General features: G+C 42.6%; 1 protein-coding gene across 1 annotated transcript; it reads right to left on the bottom strand.

Annotated features, from left to right (window-relative positions):
* Window positions 1-293: 293 nt before the first annotated feature.
* Window positions 294-6,319, bottom strand: LOC123448851 (kinesin-like protein KIN-14F). Its single transcript, XM_045125876.1, has 19 exons — window positions 5,986-6,319; window positions 5,720-5,886; window positions 5,509-5,637; window positions 5,097-5,339; window positions 4,926-4,997; window positions 4,753-4,821; window positions 4,550-4,645; window positions 4,281-4,391; window positions 4,116-4,197; window positions 3,934-4,029; window positions 3,642-3,815; window positions 3,460-3,566; window positions 3,176-3,354; window positions 2,900-3,061; window positions 2,561-2,814; window positions 2,307-2,470; window positions 2,028-2,216; window positions 1,411-1,859; window positions 294-696 (listed from the first exon to the last, which is right to left on the bottom strand). The coding sequence occupies exons 1-19, from the start codon at window positions 6,104-6,106 to the stop codon at window positions 561-563; spliced, it is 3,000 nt and encodes a 999-aa protein (XP_044981811.1). The 5' UTR covers window positions 6,107-6,319; the 3' UTR covers window positions 294-560.
* Window positions 6,320-18,341: the final 12,022 nt, after the last annotated feature.

The following is an 18,341-nucleotide window of genomic DNA, read 5'->3' as shown; positions in this document are numbered from 1 at the left end:
ATGCTTGATTCCTTGCAGAAATGCATGATATGATGAGAAAGATTGCTATTGAGAGAATGCTAACGTAAACCAGCAAACATGGACATATGGTATCCGGATGCACTGAGTCAGTTGCTTAAAAATTGGGTGGGGGAGGGGGGAGGGTCCATGGACATCATTTATTCATTCAAAAGAATCCCAGCTAAAATGCGGCGTCATTTAAGAAATTTGACAACCAAGAATCAAAGCGTGTTGTAGAGAGCTTTTATGGAAAGATAAAAGCGTTCGAAGAAACAAAAAAAGAAGCAGTTTTCTTATCAACAAATTTCCTTTCTTTTCCTTATATTATATATTATGAACATGACAGGAATTGCTAAAAACTCAACAAAGCCTGATAGGCCAATAAAAAAAAGGTTAATGGCCTCACACACCAGCTGTTGAGATCACAACTCACCACACTGAGACAACCAATTGGACTTATTGTCACTCACTCCTGTACTTGAGAACAATCTCACAACCCCTCATGACAAACAACTGAAAGAAAGCCAAGAAAAAAGAATGCACAATCATTTTAGGAATCCCTACTTCGTACCAGAGTGTCTACCATTTGATGAAAGCCTTCTGCTATCGGTACCACTTAAAGGTTGCCTTCCAGATCTGTTTTGTCCATTTGAGGCTTTTCTCGACGCCAATGGTATTTGGGAATGACTTGGTGTCCTGGTATAAAGACCATTTAAGAACAAAAAATAGTCTTTAGGTATAAAACTTGATAACTCTTATGCAACGGTCTGCTACTCTGTTGCTGTATATCAATCGTTAATACATTATTTCCAAATATATCACAAAAGTGAGCGAAATTAAATTAAAATATTCAGGTAATGATTTTCTAAAGGTATGTCCAATTAATTTTAGACATTCATTCAGAAAATCCAACATTAAATTTTCTATTGCCTTCTAAGAGGTGAGAGGTTAGTACTTCACATTTACTACCATTCAAGGGCAAGGAAGACTTTTGGTTACATATTGAATGAAGTACATTAGGGTATAATTAGCTATCCTTTTAATGTACTCCCTCTGTCCCAAAATAATTGTCTCAACTTTGTACTAGATCTAGTACAAAATTGTATTAAGCTTAAGACACTTATTTTGAGACGGAGGGAGTAGATCTCAACAGGAAAAATAAATTGTGTCTTGGAGCTCCTGCGTTTTTTTCCGAAAGATGCATCGATCAATTACTAATTTGCCACAAGGGGTTGTAAAAAACTAATATTTCCATGTCAAATACAAGCACAAAATTGAGACAGATAAGCATAGACTTAGTCGGAATCGTAAGAAGTATTTCAGATACTAATCATACTAAAAAACTGGTGTTCCAAATAATTCAACTTTGTTTGCTGCAATGTTAACTGCGTTAATACAAAAAATGCTTACCTTGTATCTGAGGCCTCCCTATTTTTCATTTGTGGCTTCTTTATCTTTGACCCACTTTGAATAATTGAACTGTTTATGCTTGAAACATTGAACTGCCAAAGTGCATCTGATTCTGAGGAATCACTCGTTGCAACGTCAATATCATCAGAATCATCGGTATTTGTTGAGCAAAACCGAGGTCTTTGCTGCTCATCTCTCAAACCTGAATGGTATCTTTGGTAAAAGAAGTCAGGAAGAGCTGCGTTGTCTCCTTCCCAATCACCAAGGGAGTGATTGTTGTTCACCACAACCTTATCTACCCAGTCCCCACAAACTGTTTCCCTTTCTTCTCCCATCTGAAAATTCACCCTTGAATTGCTATCTGGCCACGAAGGAGAATCATTTGATGCTAATAAATCCTGAAGATCAAAGCTTGGTTTCTTTTGTCTCAATGTAGGATTGGGTCTAACCTGTAGAAAAATCAAACCACACATGATTGTAGAAATGCTGAAGGTATCAGCTGAAAGGACAGTGAAATGTACAATCAGTGCACTAAGATTACATGCTGAACTTTTACTTCTATGTGGATCATTCAATTTATGTGTAAGATCTGATGCAAAAGTTCACGGCATTATTACCTCTATGTTTCCAACATCCTCCATTGGTTGCCTGAAGTTAGCTTGGCCAGGCAGCAAATCACAACTGCCCTGTCGTCTATTTGTAAAAACAGGAGAAGGTGTCTTCGTGTTTAATGCCTCGGAGTGGCGAGTAATGTTTTGCTCCGATCCTGAATCTTTCATTTGTAATGCTGTTTTGAGTCGAGAAATCTGAATAGGAATAGAGATTGTGAATGTCTTGACTCTTGAATAATAGACGACAGTACGAAAGGATCATATAGTATAGTAGCAGGAAAAAACCTGCTCCTTGAGCTCTTTAACTTCTCCGGAGTCTTTATTAAGTCGAGCAGCACCAAGTTCAACTGTAGAAACACGCTCGGCAAACTTCAAGGTGCTTATGGTTTCTCCTACAGCATCACTTTCCGGGCTTATATGAACAAACATCAAGGTTTTGGCCTGACCTCCTGTTAATACATCGATGTAGGACAATGAAAAGCAGTGCCAATTGTACTCAATAGTCTGATGTACTAAGAATTGCAGGAAAATCGTCTTACCAAGAGAATCTTGGAGGAGTTGTGTTAATTTACTATTCCTGTAGGGTACGTGAGCATTCTTCTGGGCAAGAGAAGCAATTACATCCCCTAAGGCTGACAATGATTTGTTAATATGCTGTGCTTCTTTTAACCTTTCTCCGGTGACCTCTGACTTGTCAACCCGCTCGCTGCCCGCAAGATCAACTAAATGCATGCAGCCACGGATAATGTTCCCTGATGTCAAATCTTTTCCTTGGACATGAACAGTTAAACAACTGCAAGTTTACAAGAATACTTCATTATATTCCATAATTATATTAAATATTTAATTTAGTTGCACAGAAAAGGTTGTGAAGTCACCTGTGGGAACGACTACTCCGGTCGTTCAACGCAGTGGCACCCACAGTGCGATTCCTGTGTCCAATGTTCATCAGTTCCATTACATCCATCGTCGACGCCACACGGACAAGGCTTGCATCCGGCACATTAATTCCATTTTGAGAATTATTCCGAATCTCTAATGTATATATTTGTTAAAGAAAATTATTTGTATGACAGTATAAGGATTTTCGTGAAAGCAATGTGTTAAAAAGAAACTGACACAATTTGACAGAAATATGATTTCAGTAAGGATATCTTTTGTTGAGACCATCACTGGTGAGGAGATCCCTGACTTGTTCATTGTAAATCTCGATCATTTGCACAGCAATATCATAGACAAAGGTTCCTTTTCTTTTTTCAGCAAGATTAAATAGGTCACCAAGTGCCCGATAGTTTACACCTTGGGTTTGCTCAGTCATATTCTTGGGTCCACTCTATATAAAACCAAAAGAAGATGTTAAGAATAAAGAAGGCCTGCATGATAAGTAGGTATTACATACAGAAAATATTGGCATTGTGCTATTGTCCTCACTGCTCACCATTGTGAATGTCTTGCCTGATCCAGTTTGGCCATATGCAAAGATACAAACGTTGTATCCATCAAGAACAGAACGAATAAGGGGCTGAGTATCTAAGAAAACCTCATCTGCACAACGGAATTTTCTGTGAATTTTCTTCCACATAAGACACTGAAAAGAAAACTAAGGAGATGGTAAAATACCTTGAGTTGAAGATGGGCCGAAAACCTTGTTGAAACTAAACGATTTCCGGCCTTCCTTTCCAGATTTGGAGGGAGTAATAATGGAAATATTTCCATCATCGATGCAGCCCACAGTGGAAGAACTTACTTGTCCAGGTAAAAAGGGTCGTATCCTACAATACACTCTGATACTACCTAGAGACAAGACATACAAAGAAATTTCATATTTTAGGTAATAATTGTTTTCGGTGTACCAAAATTTTCCTTAATTGGATCAGAAACTGGGTGTAAATATTTATTAAAACAAGCATACCTTTAAGATCTTGCACTTGATTGTACAGTTTTCTATTTTCTTCAAGAACTTTGTGGTAACCGGAGGCAGCATGCGCAAGGCTAAACAGATGCCTTCCTGAAATTAATTTTGCAAATAGTGATGATGTGCTAAGTGAAGTTATATCAAAGTAGTAGTGAAGCACCGAAAGTAGACTCGTATACCTAATATGTTGAGGTCCTCAGAGTACTTCATTTGTATAAACTCCATACCCGCTCTTGTTGTTTGAAGATTAGCCTTAAGATCCTATGGACAAGAAACATAAACGGCAATGTAACCACTCTCAAGAACTATGGAAGTAAATGAAATAATGAATACTAAAATACTACCTCAAGATGCTTTGATTGCTGTTGGAGAATTGAATGTTGCTTCAGTGCCACTATCCCTGATGTTTCTTTTTTTGTTTGTTTATGCTTGGAGTAAATCCCTGGCATATCCATCTACAGAGGATAATACCAAAATTAATGTTGGATGAAAGCCAAAAATATAGTATCATGGTAATCCTAACTATCACTGTTAGCAGCAGACGTTACTACTTACTAGAGGAGTAAAATTAGAAACATTGTTGAAGCATAAAGAAGAGTAACTTATAGCTTGCCTTTCTCTCACTAAAATTAGGAGTGGCCTCGACCAGAACCTTAGATTTCGAGAAGCATTTGGTGCTGTCTGTACCATTTTTCAGAGCCGCTTTCACCTGTCCCAATGGATTGATTTTGGTTATCACATTGCCATTTGTAAGCACAACGTACAAAGACTCCAGAAACAAGAGACAAATACAGAGAAAATGACACCAAACAGTACCAATTCATTTTGACTCTTCAAGCGATTCTCGAATTCATCAACGAGTTTACCCAGCATCGACTCTAGGAGCTGCATACAAACAACACAACGGACGAAAAGGGGAATCCAATTGTCATATATCCCATTGAATCAGTAAGCCATCAAAAAACAATTGGGGGAGCAGATTGACCTACCTGCGGAACTTCATCTGGCCTCTTGTCTGACAAAACCGCGCTGACCAGCATTTTCAGCGGACGTGACCTCGACTGTTTCAAGACAATAATGCATCAAGCCACTAAGCATTTAACCAGATTCCATCCATCAAATTAAGACGAAGAACAAACGTGGCAGTGCATGGAGCTAACCATGTCACCGCAATCGAGTTGAGCATCGCCATTGAATCCAGCATCCTCATAGGGCGCTTCCCCCTCGTTCGTTGATTGGCACCGCCGGAAAGGCTCCGAGTTCTTCCTCACCAAGGACTTGCCGGAGGCCGACGGTTTCAGGTTCCCCCCGTATTTCCACAGCCCGGTGCCCCCGCATTGTTTCCAGTCGCCGTACGACTTCAATGCCAGCACGCAGTTCACCACCCTGGCGTTCTTCCCTCCCTGCGCTCAGAAAGGCAAAAGAGAAAGAAGAAAAGGCGCAATCAGGGTCACAGCACAGCTCCACGAGAGAGTGCGCCTAAAGCAAAGATGCCGTCATAAGCGCTTTGCTGGAGCTGCAAGCAAGGCCGCGTGGGGGCGGCACACGGACGGGGGTGGCCCGACAACGAACCTGCTCCAAATCGGAGGCCTCGAAGCACGGCAAGCCGATCTCCTGCGCCGCCACCAGGAAGTTGCGCACGTTCTCGAAGTACTGGAACGCCGACAGCGCGGCGCCGTCGACCGAGTCCGCCGTGACCACCTGCGCGTAGCGTCACCTGTCAGCAGAGGCCAGCGGCGGAGGCAGAGGATCAAACTGACGAACACAACGAGCGCTTGCTTGCCTTCTGGACAGCGCCTGGGTGGACCCTGTTGAGCGCGCTGCAGAGGATCTGGCCGTTGCGGAGGCCGAGGCGGAACTCCTCCTCCGACGGCTCCTCCGGCAGGTCCCGCCCGGCGACGGCCCCCACCGTGCGGCGCAGCCACCCCGCCGCCTCGTTCCGCCTGGCCGCTGCACCAACACCAAGCGAGGCAAACTCATTCAGCAAACACGAAGCGGCAGAAATAACCAAAATAAAACAGCTGGCGACGTGAGAGCGGGAGCGCTGACCGGCTTCCCCCGTCCTGCGCGAGGCGAGGTCGCGGTCGCTGAGGCGGCAGCCGTGCTCCCTCAGCACGTCCTCCACCACGGCGGCCGCGGAGAGCGAGAAGAGCGACGCCGCCTCCGCCATCCGAGGCGCCCGGTTTTCGGTTTGAAAATGGACGGTGGAATTAGGCGGTCGCCGAGCCCATCAATGCTCTCCCTCTCTCTCTCTCTCTCTCGCTGCGTGGTGGTTTTGTGGGGGTGGTTATAATGGAGGGAGGGGAGCCGGAGAGGTGGGAGCTTTGTGGGTAGCGGCGATGCTGCTTTCCTTTCGGCTCCTTCGGGTTTAACAAACAAACAATTGTGGTTAGTGGAATGGAATGGGGATTTATATATTTCTCGTCCTCCGCCTTTCGTTGTCTTCGCCGTTTGGGGTTCTTGTTTGAGTAAGGTGCACCCTGCTCTCTCTCGAGAGAGAGAGCCATGTTGATTGTTTTGGCTCAGCAACTATGAACTGCTTTTTTTACAGTGCTAATCACTGCCATTTATTTTCAATCTGCTCAGCTATGACAGCCACCAACAACTAGCTGTTATCACGATTCTTTTCCAATATGATCCTTGCAGTCAGGAGCGCCAACACATGATTTGACCCTTGATGAAACATATATGGTGGATACTTGTAAGGATGGGGATCAAGTAAACCAAATCAATAATGTAAGACGTGGGGTTAATTACAAAGAAAGCTTGTTGGGTGGTCTAAGGCGTGTGCAATGGAGTATTTTAAAGTTATTTTTCTTTTGAAAAGAAGTACAAATGTACCTAGGATGTATAAACATGTGTGTAAGTTTTCATATTCAAATATGCTTTGGTGCAAACTACACGTTAATGGGATGTTTGGTTTGTGACTAAGATTGTCTTAGATTGCCACACCTGAGCGTGTTTGGTTCAAGCCTTACCTTAGTCAAGATGTTTTTTGTCATGTTGAGTATGCGTGTTATGTGTATATTGTGTATTTAGCCCATCTTCTATTTATGTATAGTTAGGGTCGTGGTCATCTTGTACATCATATATACGTGCAGTTGCACCTCATCGATAGATCGTTCATTCCATCATCTTACATGGTATCGGTTTTTAGGTTTCAACCCTAACTTCCGCCCGCCGCCGCGCCCTGCTCACGCCGCCGCCGCCGCCGCTCCTCCTCCCAGTAGCGTCGCCGCGCCTCCCTACATACCGCACCACCGCCGCCGCCGCCGCTCCTCCTCCCAGTAGCGTCGCCGCGCCTCCCTACAGATCGCACCACCGCCGCCGCCTCTCCACCCGTCGCCGCCGCCGCGCCTTCCCCTGCTGCCGCCGTGCGTCCCTCACGCCGCCGCCACCACCTCCCTCTACCGCCACCACCGCGCCTCTCCCATGCCGCTGTCGCGCCTCCCTACTCATCGTGCCACCGTCGCGCGTATCTCCACCCGTCGCCACCGCCGCGCCTTCCCCTGTTGTCGCCTCGCGTCGCCGCCACCACCTCCTCTACCGTTGTCGTCGCGCCTTTGGCGATCCACTTCGGATTACTGTGTTTTCCTCGGACCATCACCCATCTTGTGGTCATCCAAGCGGCAACCTACGGTCTCCCGGTCCAGCGCCGAGCCGGAGTATCGCGCCGTGGCGAATGTCATCGCCGAGTGTTCCTGGCTTCCTCAGCTTATTCATGAGCTCTCGTGCCCAGTCACCAAGGCAACGGTGGTCTACTGCGACAACGTTTCGGCAGTCTACCTCTCTGCCAACCCGGTCCATCATCGTCACACCAAGAACATTGAGCTTGATATTCATTTTGTTCGGGATCAGGTCACTCTTGGCCACGTTCGTATTCTACAAGTTGGCATGGTATCATCATTTCACCCACATAACATGTGCTAAAAAGTTGAGAGGGTTACGACAAAAACTGGATGCACTTCGTGTACAAAATGGACAATCTCTTTCGAAGTATTAGGGTTTCGAACGAGAACTCATCTGTTATAAAGGGATTTCATTTTTTTGAACTTATTTAAACTCCATAATTTTTGTGTGTTCAAAATGTACCATTCAAAGGCACATCACAAATTTTCAACAATTTCTGACTTCATTTGATATTTTTCGTGCATTTACTTATTTGTTTTTAAGCTAATTGACCCTGAAATTGAAAAGCACTACAAATAAACTCTGAAAATGTTGAAATTTGACATGGTATCATCATTTCACCAACATAGCATGTGCTAAAAAGTTGAGAGGGTTACGACAAAAACTGGATGCACTTCGTGTACAAAACGGACAATCGTTTTGTACAATCTCTTTCAAAGTATCAGGGTTTCGAACGAGGACTCATCTGTTACAAAGGGATTTCATTTTCTTGAACTTATTTGAACTCCATACTTTTTGTGTGTTCAAAATGTACCATTCAAAGGCACATCACAAATTTTCAACAAATTCTTTCGAAGTAGCATTAGTACACATCACATAAAGTTTAATACATTAGTACACATCACATAAAGTTTAAAACATTACATGGATTTATATTTCGATCCCTTGCCTATGATCGCTTTGGTTGTAACCATGGAGCATCTTCATTATTTAACGGGATGCTTGGGTCAATCCTCACTATGAAGAGCGAAATTTCATCAAACTTATTATAATCTGCTGACATGTCTGTCTTGTCCTTGATCCCCACGATGTTTCTTTTCCCTGAAAGAACTATGTGATGCTTTGGCTCATCGTACGATGTATTCATTTGCTTGTTTTTTTCTTTTTTCAGTCTGTAGGACATGTCTTTCATGTAGAAAACCCTAGCCACATCATTGGCTAGGACGAATGGCTCGCCTCTGTAACCAAGATTCTTGAGATCAACTGTTGTCATTTCGTACAACTGGTCTACCTTTACCCCTTCTCCATTCATGTTCACCCAACTACACCGAATACAAGGGACCTTAAAAGTAGGTTCGTAGTCAAGTTCCCATATCTCCTCTATGTAACCATAGTATGTGTCCTTTTTCCCATTCTCGTCTGCCGCATCATAGCGGACACCACTGTTTTGGTTGGTGCTCTTTTTATCCTGGGCGGTCGTGTAAAATGCATTCCCGTTTATCTCGTAGCCTTGGAAATGTAATACAGTCGAAGAAGGTGACATGACCAACAAGTAGAGTTGATCTCCAACAGTGTTGTCATTCATGAGACGTGCTCGCAACCAACTGCCGAAAGTATCCATGTGTTTTTCTTCAATCCAGGAGATAGCCTTCCCCGGGAACTCGAAGCGTACAAAATTCTTGTGCTCCTCGATTTAAGAAGCTACGAAGGTGGAACTTTTTAGAACTGTGTAGTGTGCTTGAGTGAAAGAATGCCCATCCCTACATATCACTGCTTTCTTTCTTAGTGTGCCTTTTCCACTCAGTCTCCCCTCATGTCGCGATTCAGGAACACCAATCGGCTTAAGGTCAGGAAGAAAGTCTACACAGAACCCAATGACCTACTCTGTTCCATAGCCCTTGGAGATGCTTCCTTCTGGCCTAGCACGGTTATGAACATATTTCTTTAAGACTCCCATGAACCTCTCGAAGGGGAACATATTCTGTAGAAATACAGGACCGAGAATGGAAATCTCGTCGACTAGGTGAACTAGGAGATGCGTCATAATATTGAAGAAGGACGGGGAGAACACCAACTCAAAACTGACAAGACATTGGACCACATCCTTCTGTAGCCTTTCCAAACGTTCTCGATCGATTACCTTCTGAGATATTGCATTGAGGAATGAACATAGCTTCACAATGGGTAATCAAACATTTTCCGATAGAAGCCCCCTCAATGCAACCAGAAGCAACTGCGTCATAATCACGTGGCAATCATGAGACTTCATGTTCTGGAATTTTTTTCTCTACCATATTTATTATTCCCTTTATATTAGATGAGAAGCCAATGGGGACCTTCATACTGCTCAGGCATTCAAAAAAGATTTCCTTCTCTTCTTTGGTAAGAGTGTAGCTGCTTAAGTATTGACGCACTTTATCAGTCTTCTTGTCATATGGGTCTTTCATACGTTGTTGCTCCTCTTGTGCTTCTGTTGTATCTTTTGTCTTCCCATACACGTCCAGGAATCCTAGCAGGTTCACGCAAAGATTCTTCGTCACATGCATCACGTCGATTGAAGACCGGACCTTTAGGTGTTTCCAATAGGGTAGCTCCCAAAATAAAGATTCCGTTTTCCACATGGACACGTGTCTGGTAACGTCGTCTTTGAGAACAGATTGATCGCCAGGACCCTTTCCAAAGATTACTATTTGATCCAAATCCTTGACCATAGCCAATAACTCATCACCAGTAGGGAGGTTAGGCTTCTTCCAGTGATATGCCTCACCGTTGAAATGCTTGCCTTTCTTTCTTACGGGATGATTGGTCGGAAGAAATTGACGACATCCCAGGTAGACAACCTTCTTAGATTTTTTCAAATATGTACCTTTAGTCTTATCTAAACAGTGCGTGCATGCATTGTATCCCTTGTTTGACTGTCCTGAAATGTTACTAAAAGCAGGCCAATCATTGATGGTTATGGACAACAATGCTCGTAGGTCAAATTCCTGTTGTTTGTGCTCATCCCACACACGTACAGCTGGTTTGGCCCACAACTGCAAAAGTTCATCAACTAATGGCCTTAGGTACACATCAATGTCGTTGTCGGGTTGCTTCGGTCCTTGGATCAGCACTGGCATCATAATGAACTTCCGCTTCATGCACAACCAAGGAGGAAGGTTGTAGATACATAGAGTCACGGGCCAGGTGTTGTGACTGCAGCTCTGCTCCCCAAAAGGATTCATGCCGTCTGTACTTAGACCAAGCCATAAGTTCCTTGTGTCATCTGCAAAGTTCCGCCACTCCCTCTCGATTTTCCTCCACTGCGACCCATCTGCGAGGTGTCTCAACTTTTTCCCGTCTTTCTTACGCCCATCTTTGTGCCATCGCATCAACTTGGCATGCTCATTGTTTCTGAACAGACGTTTCAACCGTGGTATTATAGGAGCATACCACATAACCTTAGCAGGAACCTTCTTCCTGGGGGCTCGTCATCGCCCTCAACATCACCAGGCTCATCATGTCAGATCATGTACCAACATGAAGTGCATACCGGACATTTATCCATATTCTCGTACTTCTCACCGCAGTACAGGATGCGGTCATTAATGCATGCATGTGTCTTCTGCACATCTAATCCAAGAGGGCAGATAGCCTTCTTTGCTTCGTACGTAGTCTCGGGCAATTCGTTATCCTTTGGAAGCTTCGGATTCAATATTTTTAGTAACTTCTCAAATCCCTTGTCAGATAAACCAGTTTTTGCCTTCCATTTCAACAGTTTCAGTGTGGTATCGAGCTTTGTGATGCCATCTTCACAATTTGGGTACAACAACTTTTTATTGTCCTTTAGCATGGCCTCCAATTTCAGCTTCTCCTTTTCTGTATCGCATTCTCTCTTTGCATCAGAAATAACCCGACCAAGACCATCAGCGGGCTCATTTGATGCCGGTTGTTCTTCACCTCCTTCTTCTTCATTGTATTTCATTGTAGTATCATCGTATTCTTCAATGAACATAGGATAGTTGTCATCATCATCTTCTTCTTCATTGTCTTCCATCCTAACCCCTCTTTCTCCGTGCATGGTCCAACAATAATATGTGGGCATGAAACCTCTCTAAAGCAAGTGGAGATGAATGTTTTCTGAGCTAGAGTACTCCTTCATGTTTCGACAACCAACACATGGACAAGGCATAAAATTATGCACTTTGTTTGCCTCAGTCACATCGATAAATTTATGCAGGTCTGCAATAAATTCGTAACCACGTCGTTCGCCGTACATCCATCACTTTCGTGCATCGATCTCGCATCATACATGAATAGTGAAATGATCACCGTACATTAACACATGCAATATTTTTGTATCAATTATAGATGAAAAGGATAAGGTTGCTAACCTCGGTCGAGGATACCATTTTGTGTGAACTTAAGTGTGACTCGGGCATTAGTCACCGTACATCCATTGGCGGTTTATCTGTATTATGAAATTAAGTATATAAAAAACCATTGCAGAACATCATGAATAGAGAAATGACCAAATTAATACAAGTTCATCATCACATTAAAACCAAAGCACAGTAGTGATCAAATGTTATTATTGTAAAAATAAATACATAAAGTTCTCTTATAAAACAACATACAACTATGTAAAACATTTAAATGCAACAACAAATGCGATCAAAATCGCAACTAAGGTAACAATTGACCCAACATCATAATGATACCAAGTCTATTTATCAATGGCATATTTTCTAATATTCCTAATCTTCAAGCGCATTTCATCCATCTTCAAGCGCATTGCATCCATCTTCAAGCGCATTGCATGCATCTTCAACCGCATCGCATCCATCTTCATCTTGCGATCATCGACGACATCGACAACATGCAACTCCAGTTCCATATTCTTATCCTCAATTATTTTTAATTTTTTCTTCAAGTAATTATTTTCTTTTTCAACCAAATTTAACTTCTCGACCAAAATTTCTATGTGGGTTGGAATTTCCGGTTCACATACCTCCTAGATTAAAAAATATATGTCACGTTGGTCGTCATAATTGTCATAAACACTAAATAAAACAAATAGTTATAAAAGATAATATATACCACATCCGAAGCATAGACAGGAGGAGGGCCGACGGAGGCGGATACGAAAACCATCGCACTATATAATAACAAAAAATAATGAAAGTAAGTAATTTATACAAGTATCTACCTAAATCATACAAGTAAGAAAAAAATTGTTTTAAAAAGAAGACAAGAACAAGAGGCTCACCACGGTGGTGCTCGCGACGAGATCGGCGCGGGCGATCGACAACGGTGAGGACGGGCACGGAACACTGTAGTTGGTGCACCGCCAAACCTAGACAAATATTAAGGAAAATGGAGCTTGGAGGTCGAGCTTGGAGAGGAGAAAGCTTAAGTAGTGTGGCTCGGGCATTTCATCGAACACCTCATGTGCATGAACTAGAAGGGTGGCAAGAGCATGACATGCACGCCTCAAGAGCCAAAAAACAGAGGAGAGGGTGGCAGGGACGAGGGTATATATAGACAGAAATTTAGTCCCGATTTTAGACAAAACCCGGGACTAATAGCCTACCATTTAGTCTCGGTTCTGGCCGAAAAACCGGGACTAATGCTCCGCGACACGCCACGTGACAGTCGTTGGGTCTTTAGTGCGGTTTTTGCCCCAAACCAGGACTAATGAGATGAACCGAACCGGGACTAATGCCCTGGCAAACTGAACCGCGTTTGAACCGGGGCTAATGGTCTTTTCGGCTTTGACCGAAAGACCCATTTTCTACTAGTGACACAAATGCTTGCTTACATTTTACGGAAACTTTTGACTTTAAGTCTACTCACCCCGTCTCAAAATTCTTGTCTTAGACTTGTCTAGATATGAATGTATCTAGTCACGTTTTAATATTTTGATACATTTATTCTTAGACAAATGTAAGACAAGAATTTTGGAACAGAAGGAGTATTTAGCAAAGGGGAGTATACTATTACGTGCAGCCTAGCCGTTGACAAGTTCATGTCGGCGTTTGCCGATGACACACGACATGAGTTTACCCATTTCAATACTCAAACTCGGTATGTTTGACATAGTAAGCCAAGTGACACGGCTGATATGCTCCTAATACAAAAGAAAAGGATTAGTACTCCTCCCCACACAAAAAATCGAAATGCATGCAATTTTGCCAATTGGAATGTCAACCGTTCTTTCCACCAGTAATTTGTTCTTCTGTCTTTATAATTCCTAAGGCAAGGATCATTCCGTCCAACCGTACGTGCCCAGGACACGGGAGCAGGAACTAGGAATGCATCGTCCAAAGAGCAAAGTTTTTGACAAGTTTTACGTACGGCGTACCACAAGCGATATATGACCAATGCAGGAAATAAATGAGAGATGGAGTGTTACCCTCAGCCGTACCTACCGTGGCCATCACTAACTAAGAGGGTGTTTGGATACTCTCTAGTCATGTGACTAGTAGTAGTCAGACTAGAAGTTTTTAGGGCATCTCCAATGGTTGTAAGATAGTTGTTGGTAATTTTGACACATAGGATTTTTGATGATGTGTCATGCAATAAATGAGGAAAGAGAGCAATGTTGTATGTAAATTAACCAACACCCTTGCACAAGCTTCAATGTAGAATGAGAGAGCACCTTATTTATTGCATCACATCTTATTGGGCAAACTAGATACAACCCATTGGAGTAGTTGTATGTTAAGGTGTTGGTTGATGACATGACATATTTTACCAACAACCTAACCAACAAACTGTTGGAGATGCCCTTAGTCAGGCCCTGTTTGGAAGGTGACTACTACTAGTCAGCATTAAATGTCTTTGTATTAAATTATTCTCATTTATCTCCCTTTCATTGGCGTGCCAGCATGGGAGGATGAGCCATTAATTGGAGAAGAGACTTTAGTCACTTTTAGTTGGGGGTGGGGTGACTAGGGACTAAACTAGTTTTAGTCACCCATTAGTCAGGGGTGTTTGGAGGTTTACTGACTAAAGGTGACTACTACTAGTCTCTAGTCTCTAGTGATCCAAACACCCTCTAACTTTGTAGTGTACGAATAATCTTTATTTTCGTTGTTGCGTGGGGCAGCGTACGATTAATCTCGGGATCACCACCAACTCAGCATGTTTGACCTTGCCTTGCGTTACGATCCACCCAACCCGAAGGGCGTAGGGCACTGATCTGGTCATCTGGATAAAAAAGAAGGCGATAGGATTTCAGCTATAGTGTTTTTTTTCAAAAGAAATATTTTACCTCATTTTTTTAGCTATTTGGTTATTTTAGGGTCAGTTCTTCTGCTGGCTTCTAGAATAAGCCGAAATAAGCTATCCTTTATCTAGCTTATTCTAGAAACTCAATCAAATCTATTTTTTATCTTTTTATTAATTTACACTTGATTAGTCAGTTTTTAAAGATATATTTTTGATTGGGCTTCTAGAATAAATTGGATGGAGGCAGCTTATTCTAAAAGCTCAAAAAAGCTAAAAAACTGACCCTTATTCTTTACTTAAAAATAATAATCAGTTACGACTGATGTGCATGCTGTCAGTAATTGCATGTTCCATGTTCCCGTGAATCCCACTCAAGATAAGGAAGTTTCAGTGCGATGGGGTTGCTAGGACATCTCCAACACAGTCCTGCATTGCAACACAACATCTACACACGAACCCTTATACCCGTCTTAAACGACCGGATAGATTATCTGGTCACTAGCCAATCATGAAATTTCAATTTTATTGAATTTCTCAAACGTCCGGGCTGATCAGCACCCCACATATCCAACTTAAACATGGAGCGAATCGTCGGTTTTGCAAATTCCGGTTGTAGATGCTCTCATGAACAGGTTCATATGTTTGTTTTCGTGTAAATCAAAGACAAACTAGAGGTCTTCGCATGCGTTTGGACCGTCTCCACCTAAGATTCCGACACCGTAGGCCCCTACTCAAATCTTTCTTTCGATCCACTTTTTTTCACCCTGTCCATGCTTCTCCTTGCTTTAGAGCATCTCTAGCAAACCTCGTATAAGTGATCAAACCCGTAATTTTTTTTGCGTTTTACAGTTTTAATCAAAAAAATGTCCAGAACAGAAACCGTAAAAGTGGTCCAACCCGTAAAATTTTTAAGGGCCACCAAAAATGCACATCCGAAAGCCTTATATTTGAAGGTTGGAAGGCCGAACCGAGGGGGCCCGTATACCGGTCAAACCTCGTCGGAGCAAACACGCCGCCACGGAGTTTACCGAAATCCGCCCTAAACTCGTCGGAATTCACCATCGCACACCGGAAAAGGCCGATAGACGCCGCAATCGATCGCCGGCAATTCGAATTGGACGAGCTCGACCTTGTCGTGGCCTCCCATGACCTCAGCGTGGCCGCCGTAATCCTCCCGGCGAGGCACGCGGCTAGCAACGGAGCAAGGCCCGGACGACGAAGGCGACGAGGCATGGTCGGCGGGCGACAAGGCGTGGCCGACGAGGCTGGGGGTGGCCGACTGGGACGAGGCGCGGCTGACGGGTGACGGGGCATGGCCGACGAGCGACCAGTATCCCAGTTTTATAGTTTGCGTTTTTACGGCGTCTGCTAGAGATGCTCTTACGTCTACACCCTTCTTGTCTAACACCATTATTGCACCTCTTCGACCGTCATCCAAGCATACTAGGACATTCGCAACCCTCACCAACACACATGTCCTCTTTTGACTACACCACCATCCAACCATAATTCCTCCACAACCAGGTACCCTTCGCCTTCCTCTCATGACGACGTCAATAGCGGACACCACGCCCGACATGTGTTCGGTCAAATGGCATTGAGATTTTGTGTGTGGAAGTTCTTGTTTATTTAGAGTAAGCACAATGACGAGGTACTCGATCAATGAGAATGAGTTGTTCTGCAATGCGTGGTTGGTCGTATCTATGGACTTTGTAGGGAGGAACTTAAGGGAGGCAATCTTTTGGGCATCGTGTGCATGCTTCGTTTCATCCACGAAAGCACTTCATGCCCTACGACATGCACATCGTCCAGAAACGCAATGTCAGGTCGGTGTCGCATAGATGGTACACCATCTACAATTCTGTTATGAAGTTTTGTGGTGCGGTTGCATGAGTGGAGACAATGTAGCCATCAGGAGCGTCAGCCAAGGAGATCACAAGTTTTGCTTTCTCTTCCCCTACATGTTGGTTAATTCATTCATTCCCTCATTGTTGCTCCCTGTGTTCTATAGTTTGCACGCTTTGTTGTGATGTATTACGGGACCAAAGGCAGGCCATGCACACACATGCATTGTTAGATGAAGCTCAATGAACACCATGTGTGGGACGCCTTTACCAGCTTTGATTCGTGTATCATTGGATTGGGAAGAGAGAATTTGGAAAAAAATGTTGAACATCTAGTTATCTTGTATGTAATATTTTCATTCGAACTATTATTGTAATAGAGACATTTTCATGCTATTTATGGATGATTTGTGTTATTTTATATACTTATTGTCTATTTTACTGGAAAAAGACAAAGGCAGACATGAAGTTTTTTGTTAAACCGATAAAATGGCGTATGTTTTAAGTAAATTATGTCCAACTTTAGTGAATTCCATCGTGATTGATGAAATTTGTCCAATTTATTTTAATTGGTTCAAAAATAGATGGGGACATGGTTGAATAGTCATCTCCCGCATCATTGCCTACGTATTAGTCCGTATCAGTCCATGAACAGATATGATGTCCAATTTGGGGGTCATCGTTGGAGGTGCCCTTCCAATTGAACCACTCACTTTCCCCTCTATTTGGATGTGACAAGGCCCAAACATAAATGAGAAGGAAAAAACCTACCCTATCACACACCTCATATTCGGGATGGCTAATCTAGGACACTCGTTAAAGCATCTTTAATAGATGATGTAGATGTAAAAATAACCGAAATATACATCACCAAGGCCCCAAAATGTCCCTTCAATAAATGATGTAGATGCAAAGAAAGACATAGATAACTACCTAACATTATGTTTTTAACTTTTTAAGCATAATTATCGAACAACTTGATTTCTTCTTGCGCTTCTCTCGCGTGCATGTACGTTACTAACCTAAGTAATCATGATTGTTAAACAAAAGAATACGCAGCCCCGTGTAGCACATATGCATGTGTATAGCGTGTTTGCCACAAACTAATACAAAAAAGTATGATTTCAGCAAAAAAATCTTTATTTTAAGACTTTAAAATGTTTTATATCTTAATTTGTCACTTCGTTCGAAAAACTATTTTCATATAAATTTTTCGTCGCGACGAGACCTTCAAAACTAGTTTCCATATTGGTATGTTCTAACGATTTTTAGGTAAAAAGTTACCAGGCCCGGGCTATGCAAAGTAATCACCTCTCTCACACAAAAGATACCAAGCTGTTTTCACATAAATTACTAGGCATGAAAAAATGGTCTTTCAACCTTTCTTCTCACATGCACATGAATGCATGAACTAGATGACAAAATACTGATGTCATCCTAGATTCTCTCTCTTTTGTAATATCAAAACAATTTATAACTCAAATGATCGATCCGATTAAAAAATCATTTTCACATAAAAAGTCCGTCGTAGCGAGACATTCGAAACTAGATCTCATGTTGGCATGTTCCGACGCTTTTTTCTGCAAAAAAGTTTTCAATCATGAGTTACGTAAACTATCACGTCTATAATATGTAACTTATCATGGTGTGTATTGAATTTATCGGGTGTGCTCCAACTACTTTTTTGGGTTTGGGTACACAATTACCATGATATTTAGA

Source organism: Hordeum vulgare, chromosome 4H, assembly GCF_904849725.1.
Source record: "Hordeum vulgare subsp. vulgare chromosome 4H, MorexV3_pseudomolecules_assembly, whole genome shotgun sequence".
In the NCBI taxonomy this organism is placed as follows: domain Eukaryota; kingdom Viridiplantae; phylum Streptophyta; class Magnoliopsida; order Poales; family Poaceae; genus Hordeum; species Hordeum vulgare.
Note: the sequence above shows the minus strand (reverse complement) of the source record. Positions and strands in the feature narration are given on the sequence as shown.